The sequence below is a fragment of the Dromaius novaehollandiae genome, chromosome 3, assembly GCF_036370855.1.
Source record: "Dromaius novaehollandiae isolate bDroNov1 chromosome 3, bDroNov1.hap1, whole genome shotgun sequence".
NCBI classification, from domain to species: domain Eukaryota; kingdom Metazoa; phylum Chordata; class Aves; order Casuariiformes; family Dromaiidae; genus Dromaius; species Dromaius novaehollandiae.
Genome location: NC_088100.1, coordinates 101,268,179 through 101,292,605, shown reverse-complemented (window position 1 = coordinate 101,292,605; position 24,427 = coordinate 101,268,179). Strand labels below are relative to the sequence as shown.

General features: G+C 39.2%; 1 protein-coding gene across 9 annotated transcripts in view; it reads left to right on the top strand.

Moving 5' to 3' along the window:
- The window catches only part of EML4 (EMAP like 4), a 166,669-nt gene that overhangs the window by 79,827 nt on the left and 62,415 nt on the right, over positions 1-24,427 (top strand). For all 9 annotated transcript variants that reach the window (XM_064509596.1, XM_064509599.1, XM_064509598.1 and 6 more), the window contains exons 2-3: positions 10,657-10,839; positions 21,753-21,882. In XM_064509596.1, the coding sequence (XP_064365666.1) occupies positions 10,657-10,839; positions 21,753-21,882 (313 nt within the window). The remainder of the gene's footprint in view (positions 1-10,656; positions 10,840-21,752; positions 21,883-24,427) is intronic.

The following is a 24,427-nucleotide window of genomic DNA, read 5'->3' as shown; positions in this document are numbered from 1 at the left end:
AAGTACAGAAAGACCATGATTTTTCAAGGTCGCTTTAGCTCATCAGTGGGAAAAGTTGGCATTTTACTGAATGGGCTTTGTTCCTGAGAGATGATAAAGCAGTGCCTGTGTGGGGTTATGAATAACTGGAAGGCACTTATGTACCTTAAATATTGGGAAACTAAGCTAATGTAGTAAGTTGCTAAAATCCCTTCTCTATGGAAAAGGACTTACTTGTCAGGGAGGCGAGAGCCGTCGCGTACCCTCAGCTCGGTACCAGCCGCGTGCTGCAAGTAATATCTGTGCTGGGCATAGGAGCCCGCGAGGTCCCGCTGCTTCCAAGGGAGCCGCGGGGCGCGCTTCCCCCGCGGGGGCTGACTGGGGAGCACTGATAAACCCGGTGGGGGGGACGCCTCTGCCGTCGGGCTGCATTTTGGGCCCAAAATGATACCAGGGAGGATGGGTCTGGGCAGTGTTCCCTGGAGCATGGAGGAAGCACGAGGCGAGCGAGAACGGTGTGTGCTACGGGCTATGTTTAGTGTTGATATCAAGAAGTGGATCTCTTTAATGTGACAGTACTGCAAGATTAGTATTTTGTGTGCGCGTCCATCATTCGGGTGTTAGAGACTGTTCCTGTTGTGTGAACATGTTATTACTAGATCTGTGAGATAACTTGCTATCACCTGTGAAACACGAGCAACCTCTGATGGCTGCACAGCCAGTAGAGCCCAGGTTCCTGAGTGGCCGGTATGGGCGTAAAACATCCCTCTTCGGGAAAGGAAATTAGTAAGATAAACCAGGAAACCTTTTATTTTTCTTGACTTCATGGAGACTTGCATAGCTGCATTCGTGTTACAAAAAGGCCTAGAATAGCACGGAGTGGGTTCACATAAACTTTGCTTGTACATCGGTTACAAGTTAGATATTTATGTAAGAGTGGGAGGGGGGAACAGAAAAAACAGTAATGAAGCATCCAGCGTAACTAATTTCACAAATGTGTTCCAACACTTTTGTTTTCTGCAATACTGTCTAACTTAATTCCTAGATAACAGAAGCTGGAGAACTATTCTTGTTTTTGTCGTGACTTGGGGTTAGCAAAATTTTGCAAATAAACATTGCATGGTACAAAGTAGGTTTTATCCATGAAAGAAGAGGGTATGTTGCTTTGGCTCATGTTGTCTCAGTTAATGACTTCAGTACTTTTGTGTTTTGCTTCTGAAATTATAGTCTAGAATTGATGAAGAAATAGCAAGTTTGAAGAACAGAAACATGGCTTTCCTCCTGGGAGAAAATGTACTAGTTAAAACTCAGATGAGTTTTTGTTTGTGGTGTGGTCCTTTGCCCAAAAAAATAATAAATATTTAGCAAGTTGGAGGGTTTCCATAAGTTTCAGGTTAAGACTCTGTCAGTACCAGTGCATTCAGATGTTTTGCAGCAGAGGAAACTTACTGCAGTAATGGGGAATGTCAGATTTTTCCCAGCATTGTTGCAATCTAAAGATTGAATGTTTTGCAAACTTGTAATTGAAATAAATAGAATTTTGTCTTAGAAAATCAGCAGTAACCTATATGAAGTGGGCTTAAATTCTACAGAAACTACACCAAATATACAGACATTTTTCTAAACAGGAATTAGCATCATCGCTTGACAAATGCAGTTAAAAAAATAATGAAGTGGGGAGCTGTAGTAGGCAAGGAAAGGGATTGAGGTTGGTGGAGGGCCTCAGTTTACTATCAGTGCTTTATCAGTTTTTTTCCTTTTACATTTACAATCCTTCATACCAGCTTCCTTGTCCCCCCAAGGGTACTTGTCGGTGTAAACGCATCAGCGAAATGTACCTGGAAAGGCAGTGCGTTTCAGATGATCCCTTTTTTAAGAAGTGAATTCTGTGTGACGTTTACTGTGCTTTGCTGTGTGTGTTGTTTTGGATCTTGGTACATTTGTCAGAGCCTGACCGCTGCTACTAGTATTGCTTGTTTTGGTGAGCAGATCTGTGGCAAATAATGCTGGTGTTTGGATTCATGGCAGTAATGAACTGTGGTTTTTTTTTTAAAAAAAAAAAATAATAAAAATAAAAAAAGTAACGCGTGAAAAGTCAAAGATGAATGTAAAAGCCAGAACTGGGGAAGCCTTTGAAACCTGTATTTTGTCTTCCGGATATATATATATATATATATATATATATATATATATATATATATATATATATATATATATATATATATATATATATATATATATATATATATATATATATATATAAACAAGATGCAGTCTCTAATTATTTGATCATAGTCTTCCCCCAAGCAGGCAGTGCTCAGGAAAGATGATCTGGCCTGAAGGCTAGTTGTGCAGCATTCTGAATTACCTTCATTTTCTTTGCATGGATCCCTATGTATTTCTCGCTCTTCAGAGAAACGCATGAATTTCAACAGCGACTTCTCTACGGGACTTACAGTAGTATCTCAGCAGTCTGCGAGTGTTAATTAACATTTATGCGGTGTGGGTTGATACTAGCATTTAACAGATGAAGAGCAAAGTTAGGAAGAGATTAAGGTCAAAAGCATCTCCTAATTACCCAATTTTCTAATTAAGCAGTTGCCCAATTTGGAACTCCTAGGACTGGGCTGTCAAAGCACGTGGACTGGGCAGCACTGGGAATGTCAAAAGCCTGGCTCTCGCTGGCGTGCGGGCTGCCTGGGAGCACTCGGCGCTCTGCCCAGCCGATGCCCAGTATTTCAGGTTTGGCAGATCCTGCAGGTTCCTCTTCCCGGCTGCCCGGCGAGTTCGGAGCAGGGATGTTTTCCTGCTCTCGCTTTCCTGCTCTGGCCAGCCTAGAGTCGTGCTTGCAGAAAGTGTCGGGCTTGGCCTTGGTATTTTGAAGCTGGAGCAGGGTCTCCAGATGGCTCGCGTGCCGTCTGATCGCTGCCTGGAGGTCCGAGAGGCCGGAGCGCCCTGCGCCGAGAGGAAACCTTTGGAGATGGAGTCTCTCTTCAGCATGCGTAAACCTATTTTCTCAGAGAATCGTAACTGGATCGGTTTGGGCAGCATTTTGTGAGCACAAGGGGGAAAGGGACTGCTGGCACTGAAGTTTTTAGTTTGATTTTTTTGGCAGAGTTATTAACTTAAAACTTCTAAATCAGGATTTTATCATGGAAATGTTCAGGAGTGCTAATAATGCTGGCGCTTCTAGCACAACTTGAAATATTTTCAATAAAGGATATGTTACTAATAAATGTGTGCTCAAATATTATTTTTAATATATAGTTTTTTTGTAATTGCAGCAGTCGCTTTGGTTCCTATGTAAGCTTCCAAGCATTTCTGTTAGACAGCAGGAGAAGATGCTCTGTCTCTTTCTGGCAGGAGAACGGCATTAGATATTAGAAAGAGCCTGGGGTCAGTGGATGTTGCTGCCGCGTGAGCTATGCAGGGCATCCCCAACAGGTGCCTGTAGCCACCGCGAATTCACTCTGGGGTGCCCAGAGGTCACTCATCTGCTTCGCAGCAGCACCACACACCATTTTAGGCGTTTGGGTGGGTATTTCTTTGCCGTGGGTATTTCTGGGCTCTTCCTCTGCCCTTGATGCTGGGTGTCCAGTTGCCATTAACCCAGCTGTGTAGGCTGGAGAATGAAAAGAGGAAGGTAGAAGTAATAAAGACAAACCATTTCAGATACGTAAGGAGGTATTTATACGTTCAAGGGCTAGTTTATGTGTTACCTCAAGTAAGTCTGAGGTTATGATCAAGAACTTGTATGCCTTGCTGGCAAAGAGCACGTTTCCCTCTTTGTAAACGTGAGAAATAAGGACGTGTGCTGCTGCATTGGGTGGTTTCATGTGTGTGTTGTTGTTTGCTTTTTTGGGTGTTTTTAACTGTGGGTGGTGGAAGTGGTGAATGTTTTTACTGTTGAGATAAGCCTTGATGGAGGCAAATTGGTATGAGATACGCAGTTGGGGAAAGGGCACATGAGAAAGCCAGCATCATTACTCACTTCTTCAGGTGATAATGTGGATACCAGTGTCAAATAAGTGCATGTAAGTGTTTGTTTGGGTTTGTTTGCTTGATCTGCTAATCAAACCTAGCATTGGCAAATGTAAAGTCTATTCTGTTTCCTATTAGATTTGGCTGTCCAGTAAATAATACAGTTACTGGAAACTTAGGCAAGCTAAACACTTAGGTTTGTCAAGTGCAGCATGCGTGGAGCTGTATTCTGTGAATGTTATGCTGATACATTTCTAGATTACCTATATTAAAATAATAAGGTGTTTTCGGCAGCATATGCATGGGATTATTATGTAAAATATTCTTATAATAACTTCTGCAATTCATGGTTATTACAAAGTTATTTTTTCAGGAGGTTTTTGTATTGCGTCTTAATGATTTTCTTTCCTCTGCCGCCGTATGCGTCAGCATAAAAATGTATGAAAGCCTGTGAGCACAAATACATTTAGCATGCATAAGCAAAACTACTAGTATGCCTCCAAATTTGCCTAGTTGTTAGGGATGAAGTGATAGATCATCTTATGTGTCAGATCAGCTCTTTAAAATGAGACTGTCACACAAACCCATGTGATGTTCTTGATAATGTGCTGGTATAGTGGCAGGCTCGCAGACATGGGCTTATGCTGAATAAATCTTAAGCCACTCCAGGGATTGTAAAGATCTGTAGCAACTTTTGCATTGCAGCATATTCATGTGCTATGGTAAAATCTTCTCACTGATCATCTAAAGACAAAAAACTGCAGTTGTGTAATGTATGTATATTATGTTTAACTGAAAAGTCCTAAAAAAAACTTGTCAAGTATTAAATATCTTTTTTTCTTCTTTTAAAAGTTACTGTAGTGCTATAATACGTTAAATTACTGTTTTATGGCCTGTTATTCTAACTTCTTTATAAAATGAGTTTTGGCTTATTAAGAATGTCTATGCATATTCCAAATTGGCCAGTTTACATTTATTACAACCATGCATAAATTCATAACAGCATAAACAATATTCCTTTCAGAGTTTTGCTAAGATTTTTAGACACAATTGAGGTTTCCAGACTTGAGGGAGATCTTATTTATTTATTTTTTTAATGACCAAGTTCTGTATCTTTCATTTATGTGGTGGATAGCACTGCTCTATTTTAATGTGAGTGATAAGCAATCTTATTACATGATTTACTATTAAAAATGCAGATTATTCATTAGGATAACAAGAGCAGGCAGTGAATTCTTTTTAAACAGTTCCTCAACAGAAAATTTTAAAAGAGTATAAAAAAAAATTTTAAAAGAGTATGAAAAAAGTAGGAAAGGAAATCAAAGATGCATGGAGATAGTCAAGAGTGTTGAAGGCCAGAATCTGGTAACTACAGTGAGGGAAAACTTGCTGAGAACTTTGCACTCCACTGTAATGCCACCAGGTCTACCTTCTACTTCTAGGGGCAGATTAGAATTTAATATCGTTTCTGTTTGGACAAACAGGCTTTTTTAATCTTACATGTTTATGCTGTGTGTTTTAATCTCAGTTCTTCTCGTGTTCCTCCCATGACTCATATCCCTTAACAAAACCGAGGTAGTTTCTATGCATATTTGCATTTGGAGGAGGTGACGGAGCCACTGTGTGCAGAAGTTTGTATAGTCTAATTCTACTTTTTTTAAGGAATTCTCTCTTCCTCATGTCTAGCATGTGATTCTCTAAATTTTTGCACCTTTTATAAGCTATTGTTGAGATCAGTGAGTTTCAGAAAACTTAAGAGTTTTTGTTTCATTTAACACCATAGGAAAAACAAATTTGTCAGCTCTCTCTCTGGAAGTACACCCCTCAGCCAGAGCCACATTGTTCCCTGGCCTTCAGAATAAAAATGTCAGGTTATGCAAGTACATACCTTTCTGCGCACGTGGACCCATCCCCGCTATAATGAGAAAGTAATCTTTTGGGCAGTTATTTTCTGAAATTGTGTTCCCAGGACCAGTGTAGAGATCTCACAAGTAATTTCCGTTGCGTTTCGGTAATGAAAGGCTTCTAACACTCTTGGGAAAACACTGAAAACTGCGTGGGTGCCTTGGCAGATGGGGGTTTAAACATATCTGTGGTTTGTGTGGCTTTATTGGATAAAATGTAGGATTTTCCACCCTGTGGTTTAAATTTCCATGTGCTGGAGGTTGTAGAATTTGTTTTTCTGAAATGTTGTTTTTGTCTAAAATCAAGCTCTTTACGTTTTGTGAAGGCCTGCAGGAATTGACTCTGAGCAGTGCTTAATGGATCCTCTGAAACCGTTGAGGGGCCCCGGAATAGAAGGTTTGGTTGTGAGATGCTTTTTAAGTGGAGCTTGTTCAAATTTCTGGTAGGCGGTTGGTGACTAAGAGTGATGTTTTTCAAATGCTGTTATCCTCACGTGCCTAGCTGGTGACATATGAGAAGTGGAGTGGTACGCGAGTTGGGCGGTTTGTTAAGTACCATCTTTATGTGTTGAATACCCCTGTTGAGGTTCCTGGCTAATGTCTAAGATTTGCTCAGTCTGCTAGGAGTGGTTTTACTTGTGTGACTCCGAGGAGTACTGCGGAGTGTAATATGTCTTTATACGGCTCTTCACTGACCATTAAAAATGAACCCTAGTTTTTAAGAGCCCTCATTCAGAAGTCTCATGAGTACTGGATATGAGCATCCTGTACATCCCTGCTTACTCCAAAATGAGGAAGACAACTTTTTTTTTTAATGGAAGAAGTAAGAATCAGGCTAGAGAAGTATAAGAAAACAACATAGCCCATTTTTAAAGTTACAGTATCATAGTTTTAGACCTAGCATGGCTTTGCTGTAATTTGAGTACTGATGCTCTTATCTTAAAGGGCTTTTTAAGGCTGAAGGGCCATAGATCCACTTCTTCCTTGCTGTCACCAGCAGGCAATACTGGTGGTTCCTTTTCCATAATGGATCTGGTCCCAGTGACCATCTTAAAAGCATAGGTCACAGACAACTTGAGAAAGGCGACCAACACATCAGAAATAATGCTATTTTGTTCTATTAAAAATAACCAAATGACTAAAGAATCCTATTTAAAATGAATGAATGAAGTGAATGAATCAAAATAAAAACAATTACACTTAGAAATGTCTTGTTCTATTCCCTAATTCCATTTTCCTCTTCAAATAAATAAATGAATGAATAAATCTCTCCCTGGTTTAGTAAATTTAGGTGGCTCGTGGAAGGCCTAGACACGTTAGCTGTGCCACAGGGGAACGGCCAGGTGTTTAGGAGTGGGAGAAGAGGAAGGGGGGCGACTGACTTTTGTTTCACCCGGCTGACTTTGAATTTATGTAACAGCTCCTTTGCCTCTGCAGGGGGAATGGCATGCCTTTCAAGGAGGTTTTTCCCTTTCAAAGGAAGTAGTTAAATTTCTCTTGAAATAGTTTTTTGGGTTGTAAGAATGCATTTCTAATGGAAGAAGAAAACTGGGAAAGCCAGGTATTTTGAAAACTTACCTGGCCAAAAAAAAAAAAAAAAAGAGAGAGAGCAGTGTAATTCTGTGTTGTTCAGCTTTGTTAAAATGATCTCAATGATTGCAGTTGTATTTACTTTCATTCAAGGCATCTTCTTTTAAGCTAATCCCTATTTGATTTACTTTCCAAGACGCTGCCAAGAAGGGCATGTCGGAGTTCAGTTGAGTGTTTGCTGTCATCATGAGGTAGTATTTGGGTTGGGAACCACTCGTTTCAAGTCTCTAATAGTTCCCAGTGTAATATATAATTGTCATCACTCAAAACATATGCTGCTTCTGTACAGCGTTGATAATAAAATGCATTTCCAGTGTGCAACTGTGACTGTTGAGATCTGCCCCAATATTCTTGATCCCTTGGTGATCTCCTTGCTGTCTAGTGTCTCCCCTTAGTCACTGCATCCCGTGTGCCCCTCTGCAATGCTGAGAAATGGCCCGCGGCTTCAAAACCCCCGTTTTTTGCCCCGTTTGGCTGCTGCAGTGCCTCGCTTTGCATATTTCTGCATCTGCGAAGCAGCTCGGGCTTCGTGGCTCCCTCCCCATGGCGTGGCCATTGGGGCTGCCGGGGGATGCGCCGAGTGAGCGTGTTTTACGTGGTGCTTGGGTTGAGTGGAGGCAGCTCGGGGTCAGCGCGCGGTGGCGGGGGAAGAAAGACGCCCGCGTGGGTCAGGCGGCGCGGGGCGTGCGCTCTGCCTCCTGGGCCCGTCGGGGCTGACATACCGTTGCTGGGACTTTGCGCGGGGACCACTGCGGGGATGTCTGCCTTCCGAGGCGGTGGTGCAGCGCAGCTGGGAGAGAACTGCTTGCTCCTTTCACAAACGCTTTGCAGTAATCTGCTGTGTATTTATGAGGCCTGGACATTTATCCATTACAAAGCCTTTCAGTAGTTCATTAATTGAAGGTTTTGGCAGACAAAAAAAGAGGTGTTTTTGTTGTTTTTGTTTTGTTTTTTTTGTTTGTTTTTTTTTTTTTTTTTTTTTTTTTTTTAAGTCAGTGTCAAACTGTTGTTTCTTCTGTTTTGGTCTGGACTGCTACCAGTGCAAGACGAGATGTCAATACTGTAATGGTTATATTTTGAAAACACTTGTCGCTGTTTTCGACAGTTCTCATTTCTGGCTGATTTTCTGCATTTGTTGGAAGGCTGATATTTGCGAATATAGCAACGATACGAGTTCGGTGGTGCTGCTTGAAGTCAGTTTACTTTCGTAAAGTCAAAACTCTTCTTGGTGACCGTCTTTGTGTAAATTTCACTCTGTTCCTTGGTATGCTGCCGAGGTGTGTGCTTGTAGGGAGCCTCCAGCGGCCCCACAAAAGGGGGAAGTGGCTCTTTTGGAAAGCTTATTTTTAATAAGAGGGTCTTCTCCGGGTTGGGAAGAACCGTATCAGCCGTCCTCTATCCAAATTTCTAAAATAGTGCTGAGAGCGCATTGACTCTGTTGGGTTGCACAGTAATTGAAATAACATTCTGAAAAATGACCTTTCCTCTATCTATGATATAGGAATAGCGATGGCTGATGTGATGGATCACTGGTCTTGGTCTGATTTGCACTCCTGCAGATTTTTTTTTTAATATTATTATTTATTAGCATGATTGAATGCAGTATGAACTGTGAAGTGATATATGTCTACTTCTAGTTTAACAGAATTGCAAAAAATAACAATATGCAAAACTATCTTCTTAAAATTAACATAGAAATATTTTTAGTTGAGAGTGGTAGGAGCTTCGTGTTTTCATCGATGTAACCATTCCTTTCAGTTTAATAATTATGAGTATATTTCAGTAGTGAAATTTTGTTTTAGTAATTTCTTGTAGTAATTTTGCTTATCTTGTGAAAGCATTATTTGCTCCTTCTGTAGTGTGTATCAAATATTAAGGCTTTCTCCGTTTTAATAGCATGGAAGTAGGTGTTAAAATCCTTAATCTCTTTCACCTGTAATTCATTGGAAGGACTTGGCCCAGTGTTTTATTTGCTTATATTTTTAAGAGTGATGCCTTCATGCAAGTATTTCAAAACTTAAAGCTCTTAGTGAAAAATAGAGTTTCGGGATTACAGCTTTATATTAACTTTCTCTTTTTTTCTTGTTGTTGTTTGTTCATAGTATTAGTGGGCTAAAGTTCACATTATATGTAATCACAGTAATAATATCCAGCCATTTACCTTTATGTGTAAATCTACTGTTGGGATAGACTCATACTATCTGTTTATATAATAGAGGTAAATTTTCCAAATTTTTCATAAACCTTTGGTCTTGTAATAGAAGTTTCTTTGGAGTATTAGTAAGTCCAAATCAGGATGAATAAGGAATTCGGTACCTTTTGTTTGAGTAACATTCTTTTATGGGTCTTTTTTACCGGCTGGACTGTGATTTATTGAAACAGCCAAATATAAAATCTCTTGTGTGTTATTTTGCCTTGGCAGAAATAATGCAAAGAACTGTCAAAGGCAAAGAATATGCAGAAGCTGTAATTTCCTTTTTACCACTGAAGAACAGATTTGGCTGGATTATGCCTTCAATACTAATCTATCTCTGTGTGGCCAAACAGATTTTTGGAACCATTTGTAGAGTATTTATTTTCTGTTCACTTCAGGCCAAATGTTATTGTGTCATGTATTTTTTTGCAACATGCAGGGTGGTGATGTGAAAAGAAAAAAGAGAAGGAATTGGAGTTGAGAACTCTGATCTAGACTGCTTAAATTGAGATTGTCACTTGATGTAATTAGGTCATGGCTAGCTATACTATTTTTTTTTTAGCGTTACATTTTGCTTTAAAATGAAGGATCATATTTAAAATTCTTCAACAGTTCCAAGAGAATATATTGCAAAATGTGACCACAGTCTTATATCTTTTCAGTTAATTCCGTTGGCTGTTTAAATAAACTTATTTTCAATCATTCTTCTACTGATAGAACAAGCTTTTCTTCTGCAGTATTTTAATGGAAAGCATCTTTCTTATGATTGTAGCAGCACCACACTACTTAAGCCTTCTATATAAGCTTGTCTTTAGCAATGCTTCTGACTTGAAGCATTAATTTGATACATGAAATATAATATCCATTCTGTGTTTCTTTGAACATCTTCAGTATTCCTAAATGATGAGACAGACACACTCATGCTATACACTCTTTTTCTTTCTATAGCTCTTAGTTTTGAACAGAACAACTAAATGTTTCTTTGTACCCTATTTCCCTTCCAAACAGATGACAGCATCTCAGCTGCAAGCACCTCTGATGTCCAGGACCGTCTTTCAGCCCTGGAACTGAGAGTACAGCAGCAAGAAGATGAAATCACTGTGCTGAAAGCAGCATTGGCTGATGTGCTAAGACGTCTTGCTATCTCCGAAGACCATGTAGCTTCTGTGAGAAAATCAGCACCAAGTAAAAGTAAGCCCACATTTGGTAAATTCTTTCTTGAAGGAGGACATTGTCATTTAGAGTCTTATCATTAGCATGTTCTCCATTCATAACTTTTTTTCTTTCCTGTCTTGTTTGGAAAAACAGGTATATTTTGAGGATGTTTTTTAGTTGCTTTTATGGAAGACTTTATAGTGTATGGTTAGTAGATATCTGAAATGTGCTTACTAACCATACTGTTTGCTAACATTTCTGTGTACTTGACTCCTCTGTGAAAATTTACCTTCATCTTTGTAAAAAGGTTCGTTTCTAATTTAAATGATAGAGTGCTTTAGGACTGGAGTGCTTAAGGTGCCACCTAGGCTTCTGAAGCTTCAGAGAAGCTCAGAGTCTTAGTTTTGGCTTGGCTTTGACTTCATCTAGGAGTTACTCGACTGAAGATGTGTATTAGAGGCAACATTCCCCCTGCTTCTAAATAGAACAGCAAGTTTTCTCACCAAATAAGGAAATTCTTGGAATGTGGGGGTTTTTTGTACATCTGCACAGATTATTCATCACCACTAGGTTTCCTGTAAGAAGTGACATTGTAGCCACTCAGTAATGTATCTCTGGACTTAACATGGTTAATAACTTTTTCATTGTAACTTTGAAATACATAGGACTGTTTAAAAATAAAGAAACCATCTGCTGTTTGCACTGCTTTTTACATATGTGCATGAATATTTCCTTTTCTTTCATGACCATTTTCTTTTATGTTCTAGAGAGAGCTCTGAGTTGTTTGAATTTACTGAATTAGGTCTATGGCTGAATAAAAGATATAATTCACAGTTCTAATTCTCCACAGTGGGGAGGGAACTATAAATGCATGTATCTCCATGAAACTGTGTAATGCAAAATTCTCTGCGCTTGACTCCATTACTTCTGCCGTGAAATCGTTACACCAGCCCCATTGTAAACCTGACCTGACACCGTGGCAAAGCATAGCCTCTGTTTGGGTGGCTGCATTACACAGGTTGAAAATACAAGAGCTGAAAATGCTGAAAGTTTGAATTATTTTAGACATGGCAGAGAGATTAAATTGTTGTAATTAAGTGTTTTTGCAGCCTCTGACAGATGGGAGGAAGCGATGATGCTTAATTGGCTTGGGCTCTGAATCCTGCCATTCACTCTTATTTGCTAAATGGCAGACAGTTGTCAACCATGCTTAGAAATGCAGTTTTTCTCTACCCAGTATGCGTCTGCTGTCTCATCAAGATTCAGACTTCATTGTCTAACTCTGTAAAACAAGGTTCTAACAAGTATTTCAGCTAAATCAGTTCAATGATTTTTGAATTAGTTATGCTGTCCATAATGGCAAAAATAGAATGTTTTAAGTGCAAAACTGGACAAAATATATGCAACTTAGAACCTTATTCTTCATATTTATGTATAGATGAGCTGGACTATGCACAAACGTGGCCAAATACCTTTGGCTTAGAGCTGCCTAATATCCAGTGAACTCAATGCAGAGATAGGGCAAACTTGCTGTCTTCTGCAAAATGCCTTGCGTGGGTCTTGGCGCCATACAGACTTTTCCAGGTGAATTTGTTCAGTGAACAAAGAAGTTAATTTTTTCTCATGGGGAGAGGGGGAAGTCTAAGCCTCTTCAGCTTTGTGGTATTATGTCTCCACCCAGTTAGTGATAATGGGAGTGTGTAATTTTGAGGAAAGGGTTTGATGGCAGGGGGAGATGTGCACATAGCTATTACATGAACAAATGTGAATTATGACTAATTGATGTTATATTTAATTTATGGCAGAAGTGTCTGCTTTATCTTCAGTCACCTAATACCACAAGGCAAGACATTAGCTTCACTGTTTATCATGATCTCAGCTACATTTACATGGTATAAAAATAGCACAAAATAAAATGATTGTTCACATACAGTCAGTGGAATTTTGTACTGGTCTAAAGCTAAGACTTTAAGAACGAGCTTGAGATTTGTGTCATTTTAAACTTAATAAATATTTTGAAGAAGTGCTTCAAAACAAGATCAGATGCATTTCTTGCAATACCATAGGTTCTTCTTTTGCTTTCTATATTTGGAGTTCATTCAATAGATAAAGAACTCCTGAAACACTTTTAACAAAGAGAAATATATTGTTTTAGGGAATGAATAGGATTGGCAGAAGATCTGAATTGTCACATGAAAATAACACTCAGGGAAGTCATTGTTAATTTTTCTTTCAGGTATTGTACAGGTACGTAACAGGCTCTTACTAGTCAAATCACGGTTGCTACAGAGGTTACTGCATTCCTCTCAAACTCTTTTTGGTGTTGGTGATCCTATCAAGAGTCTGGGTTTCTGCATTGTGACAGTTAGTGCAGTTTCACAGCAAATACAGGTAGCCTTTTATTTAAAAAGGGCAGAAGTTTTGATTCAGGAAAGTATTTCTCTTTACAACAGCACTGAAATATGTGCTGTCCTAAGTAATGAGCAACAAAAATAGGTGTGTGTATGTTTCTGAATATATTCAGAGAGAAGTGGTTAATTTGAAATACGGTAAGAGAAATGTATGGTGAGAGAATGGATGGAAAGTACGGTGAGAGAACTACTTGTGAAATACTTTTGGGTTGTAGTGCTGGCAAAGGTCATCTTGCATATTTCCAGCAAACAAAAGGGTTTTAATCTGTCTAAGTAAAAGACAATATCCAGCTTAATTTGAAGGATGTTCTTTCCTGTTTGTTGCTGAAATATGTTTTTTAAAACCTCTCTGTGCTTTCTATAACCAGCTCAGCAGTATCTTTGAAGAGATACTTTTCATATGCTAAAAATAATTGTTGTGAACAGAGCAAATCATGTTGACAGGGACAAATATAGGTCACATTTTAGCTGATTTTTCTCATTCCAAAGCTGATGGCCCAACCTAGTGCCACAAGAGATCTCGTCATCCTTTGTTTCAGTTTGTCTGTATCGCATCTTTTTCATCGTGAACTAATTCTGTTTTTATTTTTTATCCCTTTATTGACTGATTGAATCAGTCGTAGATGCAACTAAATTTTTCTGCGTTATCCTTATAGCCTCTGTTTTTCTTTTTTCCTGTAACTTTTTTTGCATGCTTATTTTGGACTTTGCCCAGGCTTCAGTGACGATTTTCACAGGGCATGGTTTTGGGGGGGTTGTGGGATTTGTTTTGTTTTTTAATAGATGTCTTGGCAAGTAGTGTTTCTTTGGTGGGAAGTTCTTTGCTTTTGGCAGCTCTGCACTCTTGTTGCCACATGTCTCTGCAGTTGATTGATGCAGTTAACACTCACAAAAAGTTCAAAAAAAAAAAAAGATTACCTGGACACTGAAGAAAAGGAAAGCGTAAAGCAGTCTGGCACTTGTGGCTGCCAGAAAGATAGTTTGGCTCACAGCTGGTGCCTGCTAAACCTATTAAGATCTTTCAGGGTGTCAAAACGTATGTAAGATGAGAATTTATCCCTCAGGCTCTGGGTGTGGAGGCAAGTTTGTGGCACACAGTGGCACCAGGAGAGTAGCTCAGGCTAATTGTATCAACGGGGTATTACCCCTGCCTGGAAAAGTGCCTGTCTACCAGCAAGTACATCTCACGTGTCGGCCTGTAGAGGAAAAAGAGTTCGTGCCCTTTTTCTGGACTTGAAAGTGATGAGGAGGCTTGTCACAGGTTGAATCCCCCAGAGGAACATTTCTTATTGCTTGGACAACACTTGATATCAAATAACGCGTATGCAGATTCGGGTTGCAAGGTGGAATTGAAGTGAGTGGGCGGCAGATGGCAGAGATTGGCTGCCACGATGGTGCAGACAAAGCGGCATTTGTTTTATCGAAGCAGAGATCTCGGGGATCTGCGACGGCAGCAGCATGCGGGAAATGCAGTGCAGTGGATTTTTACACCAGGAACCTGGGGAGCTCTTCCTCGCTTTCCCGCTGCCTTCTCCGGTGCGCAGTGGTGCCTCTCTCTGCTCAGCGAGAAGAATCCCGAGTTAGTATCTCCCATCGAATCCCATCGCGTTGCACTAACAGAAGCAAAGCATTTCAGATGGGATTTTTATCTCAACAGTGGTTTCATTTCAATAATGTTAAGTTATTTTATTTTAAATTAACAAAAATTGACTTCAGGAATTCAGTAAGCTACATTAATTAAAGCATAAGATGGGCTTGTATTTGTGGTTTCAGTTTTACTTAACACTTCCAATGAGCGTAATTGTTTTGGCGATAGGGTACACATTTAAGCTGTAGAAGTAGTAAATGTTCAAGCTCCTGAAAATAGAAGTATAGATATGAAAATTTTCACAGTAGTGATGGGATATAGGCCACTCTTATCTGCCATATTAAGACTAACTTGGCAAGCTTGTACCTTTATGCATGGAAATAGCCCAATTGGGGTCTGCAGGCTGTATGCTCACATAATGAATTATGGCACTTTTGAGGTCTTAATGGGTTTTCCAGGTATTTGTTTTAGTGCAATCTGTTCTTTCTGCATTAAAATTCTTTATTTCTGTGTTACTTCCCCATTTTTCCCATATTCTCCTCTCTTGTCTTTTTCAATCCTTTCTTTTTTGTCCGTTGTACTTGTTACTCTTGATCATCTTCATATACTTCCCTTCATTCAAGGAATCTGAACTAGAGGGCATTAATGAACTAAGGGTCATTGACCAGCTAAACCAAGTTTAAGGAAGGACAAAGAGGAAAATCCAGTTTTAATTTCTGCAGTGAAACAATTCTGTTCACTGGAGAAAATGTTCAGAGGTGTAGGATTGTAGAAGTATTTTTCAGTTGTGGTGATAAGTATCCTAATACTTCTTGCATGCTGCTCTTATAGTTTGGGATATATGTTTTCTGCATTTGTGTGCTTTGTAGAACAGCACTCACAAATTCTCCTGAGAAGCATCACAGAGAGTGATAGAGTACCACTCAAGCTAAGCATAGCAATGTTTGAACAATTAAATGATGGCAGTAATTTTTTAAAATAAAAACTGGGTTATTGTTTATAACACATGGGTAGCTGTTTTGTCACTGTCAGAGTAGATCAAACTGTTTCAGAATACCATACTTAAATCCGAAAGAGGAAATACGTGTTTATCTCGTTTGGAAATTGGTTGAGGAAGTAGATGATACCTTTGGAAAAGCATTGCAAAAGAATAGTGCTTCAGGGAGGGAGGAGAAGAGGGGCCGTGTGTGTGTTCAATAAGCTGTTGGCTCTAGTTGCCCTGCGTAGCAGTTTGAAATTCCTGCCCAAAGAGCCATGTGTCAGGGCAGGGGCTTGGCTACCCGGGACTTCTTAGAATGCAATATTTGAAAAAATTATTTTATGCCTCAATTATAGTTATAAAAATGGATGCGTTGGCAGTTTAAGTCACCAGTTACAAACTAAGAAAGAAACCTATAAATAAATGTTTAATCATCCTTAAGATTGTAGCTAATTTATCTAAACGTGGTAACCATTGAGAGTGATTCACTTGCCTCTGAAGATATTATTTGTGCAGTTGCTATACGTTCTCAAACCGTTGCATGTTAACATGCCTCTAGTCACATAGTTTATTTCCTTTAGTAGGGAATGATAAATAATGTATGCTTCATAGCCAATAGTGAGCTGAGACAGGTGAAATTGTAGTTCAGTAAAAAGATATAAGAAGCATCTGAAGTACTTTTTTCAGCTACATATAATTGCTGTTAGAAGAAAAAACAAGTTTATCAAAACTTAATTTTCTCTTAAAATTAAATTATTAAACAAGGTGAGGTATTACCTCTAGGTAGTGAATGGAACTGTTTTTTTTTTTTTTGATTTATATTGTTGATTATTTTAGAACTAGAATCTTACCTTGACCTGTAATTTTTGTTCATGTGACGGAAGAAAAAAAAGTTTCTGCGACTTACGAAGTCTCAGTCAGAATTTGATTCTTACTGTTTGACTGAAATAGCTGAATAAACCAAAATGCTGAGGAAAAAAATATCTCTTCTTCAAAATACAGTACTCTTCAAACGGAGATTTAGTGTTCCCAAGCTATTTCTTTGCGTCTTCCGTGAGTTGAGTGATTTGACATTCTTTGAAACTTCAGAAGGAAAACAGTGACTGTAGTTGCTTTCATACAGTTTGTTTTAACATCTTGAAGGAAGTTTAATATTTGTCATAATTTCAAATTTATTTTGATGGCTTTATTTTTAAGAAGGAAGTGCTAATAAAATCTTACATCCTGCTACATTTAGAACTATTTAAATGTTTTTTTTTTTGTTGCTCACCTGTGGGTTCTCTTGTGTCCAATAGTGTTATTGAGCATAGACTGTAAATGTTTCCATGGCAAGAGTATTAAACTGGGTCTCTGTCCTTCAAACCATCAGATTTATTTCATTTGCTGAAAACCTTTAGGCATGTAATATATTTGAGATATCTATGTTTCTCTCATATTTTGCTGCAAATCAGTTATTTTAAACTTGTTGGAGACAGACAGATATCACATGCCTCATATCATAAGCTAAAAACTTCCAATTTAAGCAAATCTTTTTTTATTCTAAGAAATAATTTGTTGAGGTTTTTTGTTGCAAGTCCACCTAGATGGAGTATATGCAGAAAATATTTTGACTTAGTTACAGTTACTTAATCTGAATTGAAATTGTCTGGAGAAGAGAAGGAAGGGTTTGCCTTTCCTTTGGAAGAAAGGCAGTTTACCTGCCAGCATTAGCAAATATGCAATAGTATTAAAGCAAATCTTTGTTCCAATTAACACAAGTAAAGGTCGTAATAAACTGTAACTGGTTTGGGGAAGAAAGTGAATTACTAACTGATCTTCAGCTCTTGTACCTTAGATCTCTGTTTGGAAATAAAAGCTATTATGTTATCACAAGACACATTTTCAAAACTTACCCCTACCCTCTTAGAGATTTGCTTCAGTTTTTCCCTAGTTAGCTAATAAAGGCTGATAAAGTGTTGGAAATAGATTCTTGGTTTATTGTGGTCTGCTTCTTTTAATCCTACTTATCTTTCATTCACACATTTGTATAGTTGACATGTTAATGAAATGCTTCTTTTGAACTCAGCAGATATTATTATATGAAAATTATCAGAACAGAGATGAATCCGTTATCTATAAATGACTTTTTTTTACAACTTTGATCTCCGAGAATTTGGCTTTAATCCTGGTCAGCATACACTGGCTTTCGTTTTACGTTCAGTTTATGTCTGGCTCTTGTTCCAAACCAACAGATAAAGCTGAGCGCTGTTCAGTCTGAAAAATTTCAGGCTGTTTGTATTAGTGACATATAATGTGGTATTGGCAGAGATGTGCAATCTGAATGCTGGGAAAACTTAATCGTTTTAGTCTATTGATCTGGAATTTGTTTTCTCTGTGCTGCTTCATCATTTCATGGTTCTTTGAAGCAAAACTGTTTTGGCTGCTGTGGAAGGATATCTTTGCAGTGGGGAAGGTTATAATTTTTTTTTTTTTTTAACCTTTTGGCTGTAGCAATCCGCCAGCCAAAAGTCACAAAGAGAACTGCAAGGTTTTGGACCAGAGGACTGACTTCCCTGGAGTTCCGGCTTTGGTCAGAAAGATCATAATTCTGGATTTTTGACTCCATGAGTAGTCAGTTTTTAATGCTTTGGGACTTTCATATGGCTTAAATTTCCCTTTCCTTCTTTCCCTCAGTTTTGAATTTTAATGTATTTGGTTTGTGCGTATTTACTGATGATTACTTGGGATTTTCTCCCCCCTTTAAAAATAGGTTTTCTAAAATTCACTTTTGAAGACCTAGTAAAAATTTAATATACATCTAGAAAATACAAGCATTTATAATTGGCAGTGCTACTTTTATGTGTAGAGTTTGGACAGAGGCTTGTTGTGTGAGTATCTTTTTTTTTTCTCCCCTCTCCCCCCATTTTATCGCACATGAAGGGTGGGACACAGTGAACTGTGACTGACCACAATTTTATTCTCAAGTGTAAGAGAGGCTGATGCATTCTTTTTTGACACTTGGAGATAATGTCAGTACAGTTTTCCCCAGATTTTGATGTTTAGGTGGTTAGGTCTGTGTCCAAATACTTCCGTCACTTTTTCAAGGAATCGATGAATCAAGAAATCAGGGTTATGTTTAATAGTTACATGTTACAAAAATTGTTCTTATTTTGATTCAGAAATCTTCATCTCACCCCTAACTCTGCTTCCCACTTACTGAAATTAAGAAGTGTTCCACAGATCATTTACCATCATCATGCACTTATAGAAAAACAAATAACCAAAAATTGCCTTACAGATGATACCGTATTTTTCATTGCGCTCAGCATGGTATGGAGTTGTTGATCTACAGTGTTATTAGTGATCTCAGTTTTGCCCTTTGACATAAGTGGGGACTGACACTTTTCATATTTAGTAGGAGGAATTCTTGTAGATACAGCCTGTGAGCAAAACGTTCATATTAACATGCTTCTTGCTCAGGAAAAGTAAGCATTTGTTTCCATCTTAGTAGGTTCCTATATCATATATACTACTTGTCTGGAGTACTGCTGTTCTTTACGCTGTTCTTTACGCTTTTCACTGGATGCTTTGCCTAACGATGATCGCTGTTATGTCTCCTGATTGATATTTCTGCAAAGCTGCTCCCGCGCTGGCTGGAGATGCATTGGTCTATTATGATGAGTAGGCAGAGATGTTAAGGTCGTATGCAGTTCAAGAGTGAATCAGAGGCCTTGATATTATGCATCTCCACAAAGATGATGATTTACTTGTCAACAGAAGCAAAAGAAGCTAATTTATATGCTTCTGCTACTGAAAGTGCTTTTTGAGCTCATATGTGTTTTGTTCTTGCATCTAAGTTACAGAAAGAGGTAAAAATATTTTGAGTTTTGCTATTTTTGATGAGTATATTAACTTTAAAATCTGTATTCAAAATATGCACGTCTTAAATAAAAGAGTCTCTAAAGCGTAGCCAGTAGTAAAGAATCGCACTGAGGTGATTTGTGCAGCATTCAGGAAGATTGACAACGATCTTTGCAGCGTTTCAGTTGTTGTCTGTCATCACCTTCTTCAGATTTTCCTCCATTCTCATCTCTGCCTTGGGTTTTCAGCAGTCTCCTTTTGGCTTTCCTGTTCTCCATTTCCGCTGGGCTCACGTGCTGCTCGGTGCGTCTGGAGCCAGGCGCATCAGCCCGCTCCTACCTTCATCCAAGAACTTCTGAAATCTGCCATTCCCTTGACAGATATTCTCGTACATGAATTGCTTGTTTGAGAGAGAAACTAGTTCCTATTTTAAACTGCCTGAATTGAAGCTGCAATTTGACAAACTGACCAAAAGCCGGTAGCATTCGAATGATGCCTCTGTGCGTTAGCTTGCCCTCGGTGCCCAGAACAGTTGATTTGGCCCAAATGCTTTTTTTACCACTCATTTTTTTTATCTTCAGTACGTAGCCTCATGCTTTATCTATTTCACGCTACTCCAAGCCTGCCAAGAAAACAAGTTATTTTCCTGTCAATCTGTCCTTTACGCTTGTTGCTGACGTCTGAGTGGTGGATGAACGTTGTGACCCCGTGAGAGGTAGCAACAACTTCTTGTCTATGAAATGAAGATGTGGCACAGAAATAGTGCCAGAAGTAACCACTGATTATGGGATGCTTGGTTGAGATAACGCAGGATTCGGGGATTTTTTCGGGGCATATAATGCTTCTGAGGGGAGAAGCACAAATTCAGAAATCGGAGGCGGGGGTAGAACTGTGAATAAGAGCTCACGCATCAGGACAGGCACCCAAAACGGGACAGTCGGGCACTTAGTGGGAACCAGTGAAAAGTCAGGCTTGAGTAAAATGCCGCGTGTTTCCCTGACAGTCCATGGCAGAGGCAGGCCCGGAGGCAGTCGCCAGGCTAGCATTCGGCTCTCTAAATAGAAGAGCCTTCGCCCCCCCTGCCCCCCCCCACTCTTCCTTACAATCCCCTCCCACATTCACTGCATATTTTCAAACTTCTGCAATGAGTGAAATCAGCATCTGACAGACGACAGCCTTCCTCACATACACTATCTCCCTTCATCCACGGAGGGAGTCTGTAACGTTTGCTGAACATAGCAGGTGTTCTGTGGGGTGAACCGTATCAGTAATTTCAAACCTATATGATAATGTATATGCTCAAAGGTAGGTACCTTTCTAAGATGAAATGGGCAGCTGAAAACAAACTGAATACTTGATTTTTTTGAATGCTTAATATCACAACCCTTTAATTCTTTCACGAAAGGGCCTCTGTCTGCAACTTCTTTGAGCTTTAACTTACAAACAAACAAACAAACAACCCCCCCACCCCAGCATCATGTGGTATTACTGAAAAACTGTGATGGTTTTGAACAGAGTTGAAGTAGCCTGATCTGCTGTATGTCAGCTCTTTGAGCTAACCAATTTACTGATACCAGAGGTAATCTATAATCCTCTCCATGGATCACAGCTGGAAAGAGATGCGACATATCCCTGAATTGAGATATTTCCAGGCAGCGTGGGAGTAGAGAGGCTGACGCCTGTCACAGTCTCCAGCTCCCAGGCTTCTCCTTTTAGTCTTTTTGTTTCACTAGTCCTTGTTTCCCTTTCTGCATTTCTCAGTGCAGTTTGTCTGCTGTGTCTTTCTGAGGGTCACTTCTACACCCCCAGCTCTTTACCTCTAGTTGTCTTCCTCATATCACGTCACCTTATTGTATCTCCTGCCCCTACTTGCCGTATTTCTCTCTCTCCTCATCTCTACGGCCAGCCTGTTCGAGCCTTTCTTAGCATCCCGGTTGTCCTGTCTCTGGCTGCCTGGGCTTTCACGAAGCCTTAAGGCTTTCATGAGCATATATCGCCACGTAAAGGCCAGACCACCTTCCTGAATGCTGGAACTGCTGCTGTACGATACACGATCCACCTCTGGTAGCTTTTGGTTTTTGAGACCTTTGGGACACAGTTGTAAAACCTTATCTTTTTCAATTTTTTCCAGGTCAACCAAGCCTCCGAGAAGCTATCTCAATGTCCTGTATAACCAACGGGAGTACAGGAAGCAGGAAAACAAGCCACAGTTCTTCTGTATCTGTTGCCAGAAAAGAAACGCTTTCATCTGCTGCAAAAAGGTACCTACTTGCTATTAAAATTGAAGTTATATTTAATTCCCTTCCCCTCACGCCCCAGAAAAAAACAGAGTAAGAATTCGATTTTTGCCTCTGCGCAACCCTCACTAGAGCTTTCTGAAATGCAATAAGGCAAGAATAAGCTTTAGAAATGTGGCATGTTGTTGGATTGCTTACAGCAGGATTCTAAAAAGAATTCATAAATGGAGACTATTTTTATAGTATGTAGTGTCCAAAATACATTCTCACTAAGGGACAGAAGGGGCAAATGTATTTACTGTATGGATGGAAATTCCTTCTGGTATTCATCTTAATCTCGTCTCTTTTTTTTTTTTCTCCAAGAAAATAATAGAGAAAAACTGATTTTGTCTTGAGTGCAAATAGTAGGCAATAGCAAAAGGAATGCTATGAAACAGTAGTGAATCATAAGGTAAAAGTTTATATTTTTGTAGACAAAATCTTCATGCAAAATATGGCTACTTAGCCTTTTTAAAGGTATGTGTCAGATGCAGAAAAATAACACTGCTTAAATATTTGTAGTTTAAATGAGTTAAACACCAAACAGTACTTTTTTTCCTTTATGTAATGGTTTCAACCACCTACAGTGAGCAAAATTCTATAATTACTTTTTTCTGTGGGGTCTCTTAAATAGTCATTACATGTTGTCTTTAGTCAGTAGTTTGCATCTATCTCTATTTGTTGGAGAGAACAGGCTGCCAGATATAGCCACAGAACAGAGAATACACTAATGTATAACCATGGTAAATTATGTGAACAAATTCTTGGCCTCTGTAGAGTACTCTAACTCCAGTAGCTAGTTTATCTTCTAGTGTGGATGTAAATACTGCACATACAGCAAGACAGGGAAATGATATATTTTGGGGAATAAAAAGTCTATGTGCAAATATAAACTCTATGAGAACAAAAGAGGAAAAGCCTAGCACCCTTTGGAATTCACAAAGCAAGGGTGATGTTCTGCTCTTCGCTCTTCTCACTTGTATAGCATTGCATATCTTTCTCTTTATTAAATTCTTTGTTTACTTTTGAGAAATAAATTAGAAACTTATTGCAATATGTCTCCATCTGCTAGTATGACAGGCACTGGGACAAAAGACATTCCTGCAGGAAGGTATTTGTTAGTTAGCACTTTCCCATTAATCTTGCCCGTGTGGCTCTTGGCACTTTGATGAGAGCCAGTCCAATTCCTGTGCTGGTCAGCTTGTGTTTTTGCTGAATCACCATCTTGATTCATTGGCTGCTAAACATTTGACTACAGAAGAAGAGCAGAGTGGAGTGCTAGGCATCCCTTTCATGTGAATCAAGTCCTTTAGAAGGAGATCTGGATAGGTCAAAAGAGGAAAACTTTTGTATGAGGAGGGCTGCTGTCTCTGGGCCCCCAAATGAATCGTTTAGGAGAGGGTTTTGTGCTTCCAGTGCAGCTGAAAATAAGTGACTCCCTTCTTCAAGGCTTGCTTTAGGAAGGTGCAAGTCCCCTCTTTAGCTGTCTACAACAAAACTGATCTTCACCAAATAGTGTCCCTAGTAAAGATTATAAGGAAATGGAGCTATTACTCAAAATTCACTTAACATATTTAGGGTGCCTATACCTAACATTTTTGTCATGATGAAGAGGAAGGAGGCCAGAGGAGAGTATCGGCTGGTCTTGGGTCAGTTTGCCCCCACTCAGCTTTTCTTCAGGCTGGAGGTTCAGCTGGTTCAGCAGGTAGACATGGTCATCTGTTGATGTAGACTTATACTTTAATTATCAAACAGCATTAAAGCCTACCTATAGCTTTTCTTGTTCTAAATATATATGGCTTTACTTCTCGTCACAAATAAAGAAGGCCTACTTGTGCCCAGGCAAACTGTTGTCATTCTTGCAGTTTAGTGTCTCTATTTTGTGCAGTCTTAATATTATTAAGTTTCTTAGGCTATGGCCTGTGTAGACCTGCTATCTCTAAGAATTTCTTCTATGAATAAACAATTCCATTTCCTGGACAACTTAATCCTTGTTCTACTAACCTGAACACTGTGAAATCGTGGAGTTGATCTGATGACTCAGAAGCTGCACAGCAGCATCGAGTATCATTTCACCAAAGGTATGCTAACATTTCAGCTGTCACTTCAGAAACTCTAAAACCGGGGCTCAGGAACGTGCTGTGAACAACAGATAGAGGATGCTTCGTTGTCAGTGATCAAGTCATGTACGTGTTTGGAAAATGTAAGCCTTTTAGTCCGGAACTGAGAGGAGCTGAAACAGTTTTCAAGAAAATGTTGTATATCTTCTATATCACTAGAATTGGAAACATGTTTGTATGTGGTACTGCACAGAGACTGTCACAGAGAACTGTTTGATCATTTTCTGTAGAACTAAATATACTTCTGAAAACAGCTTCTGGTAAGAACAGTCTTCATATTTCTGGATGACCACCCTCCGCAATAGTTGCCAGTGTTGTGGTCCAAAGGATGAAACAGTGTGTTAAGTGAAATTAGAGAAGCTGCAAAATTAGGACAGATAGTAATAATAGATTTCAGCTAGCCACACGTA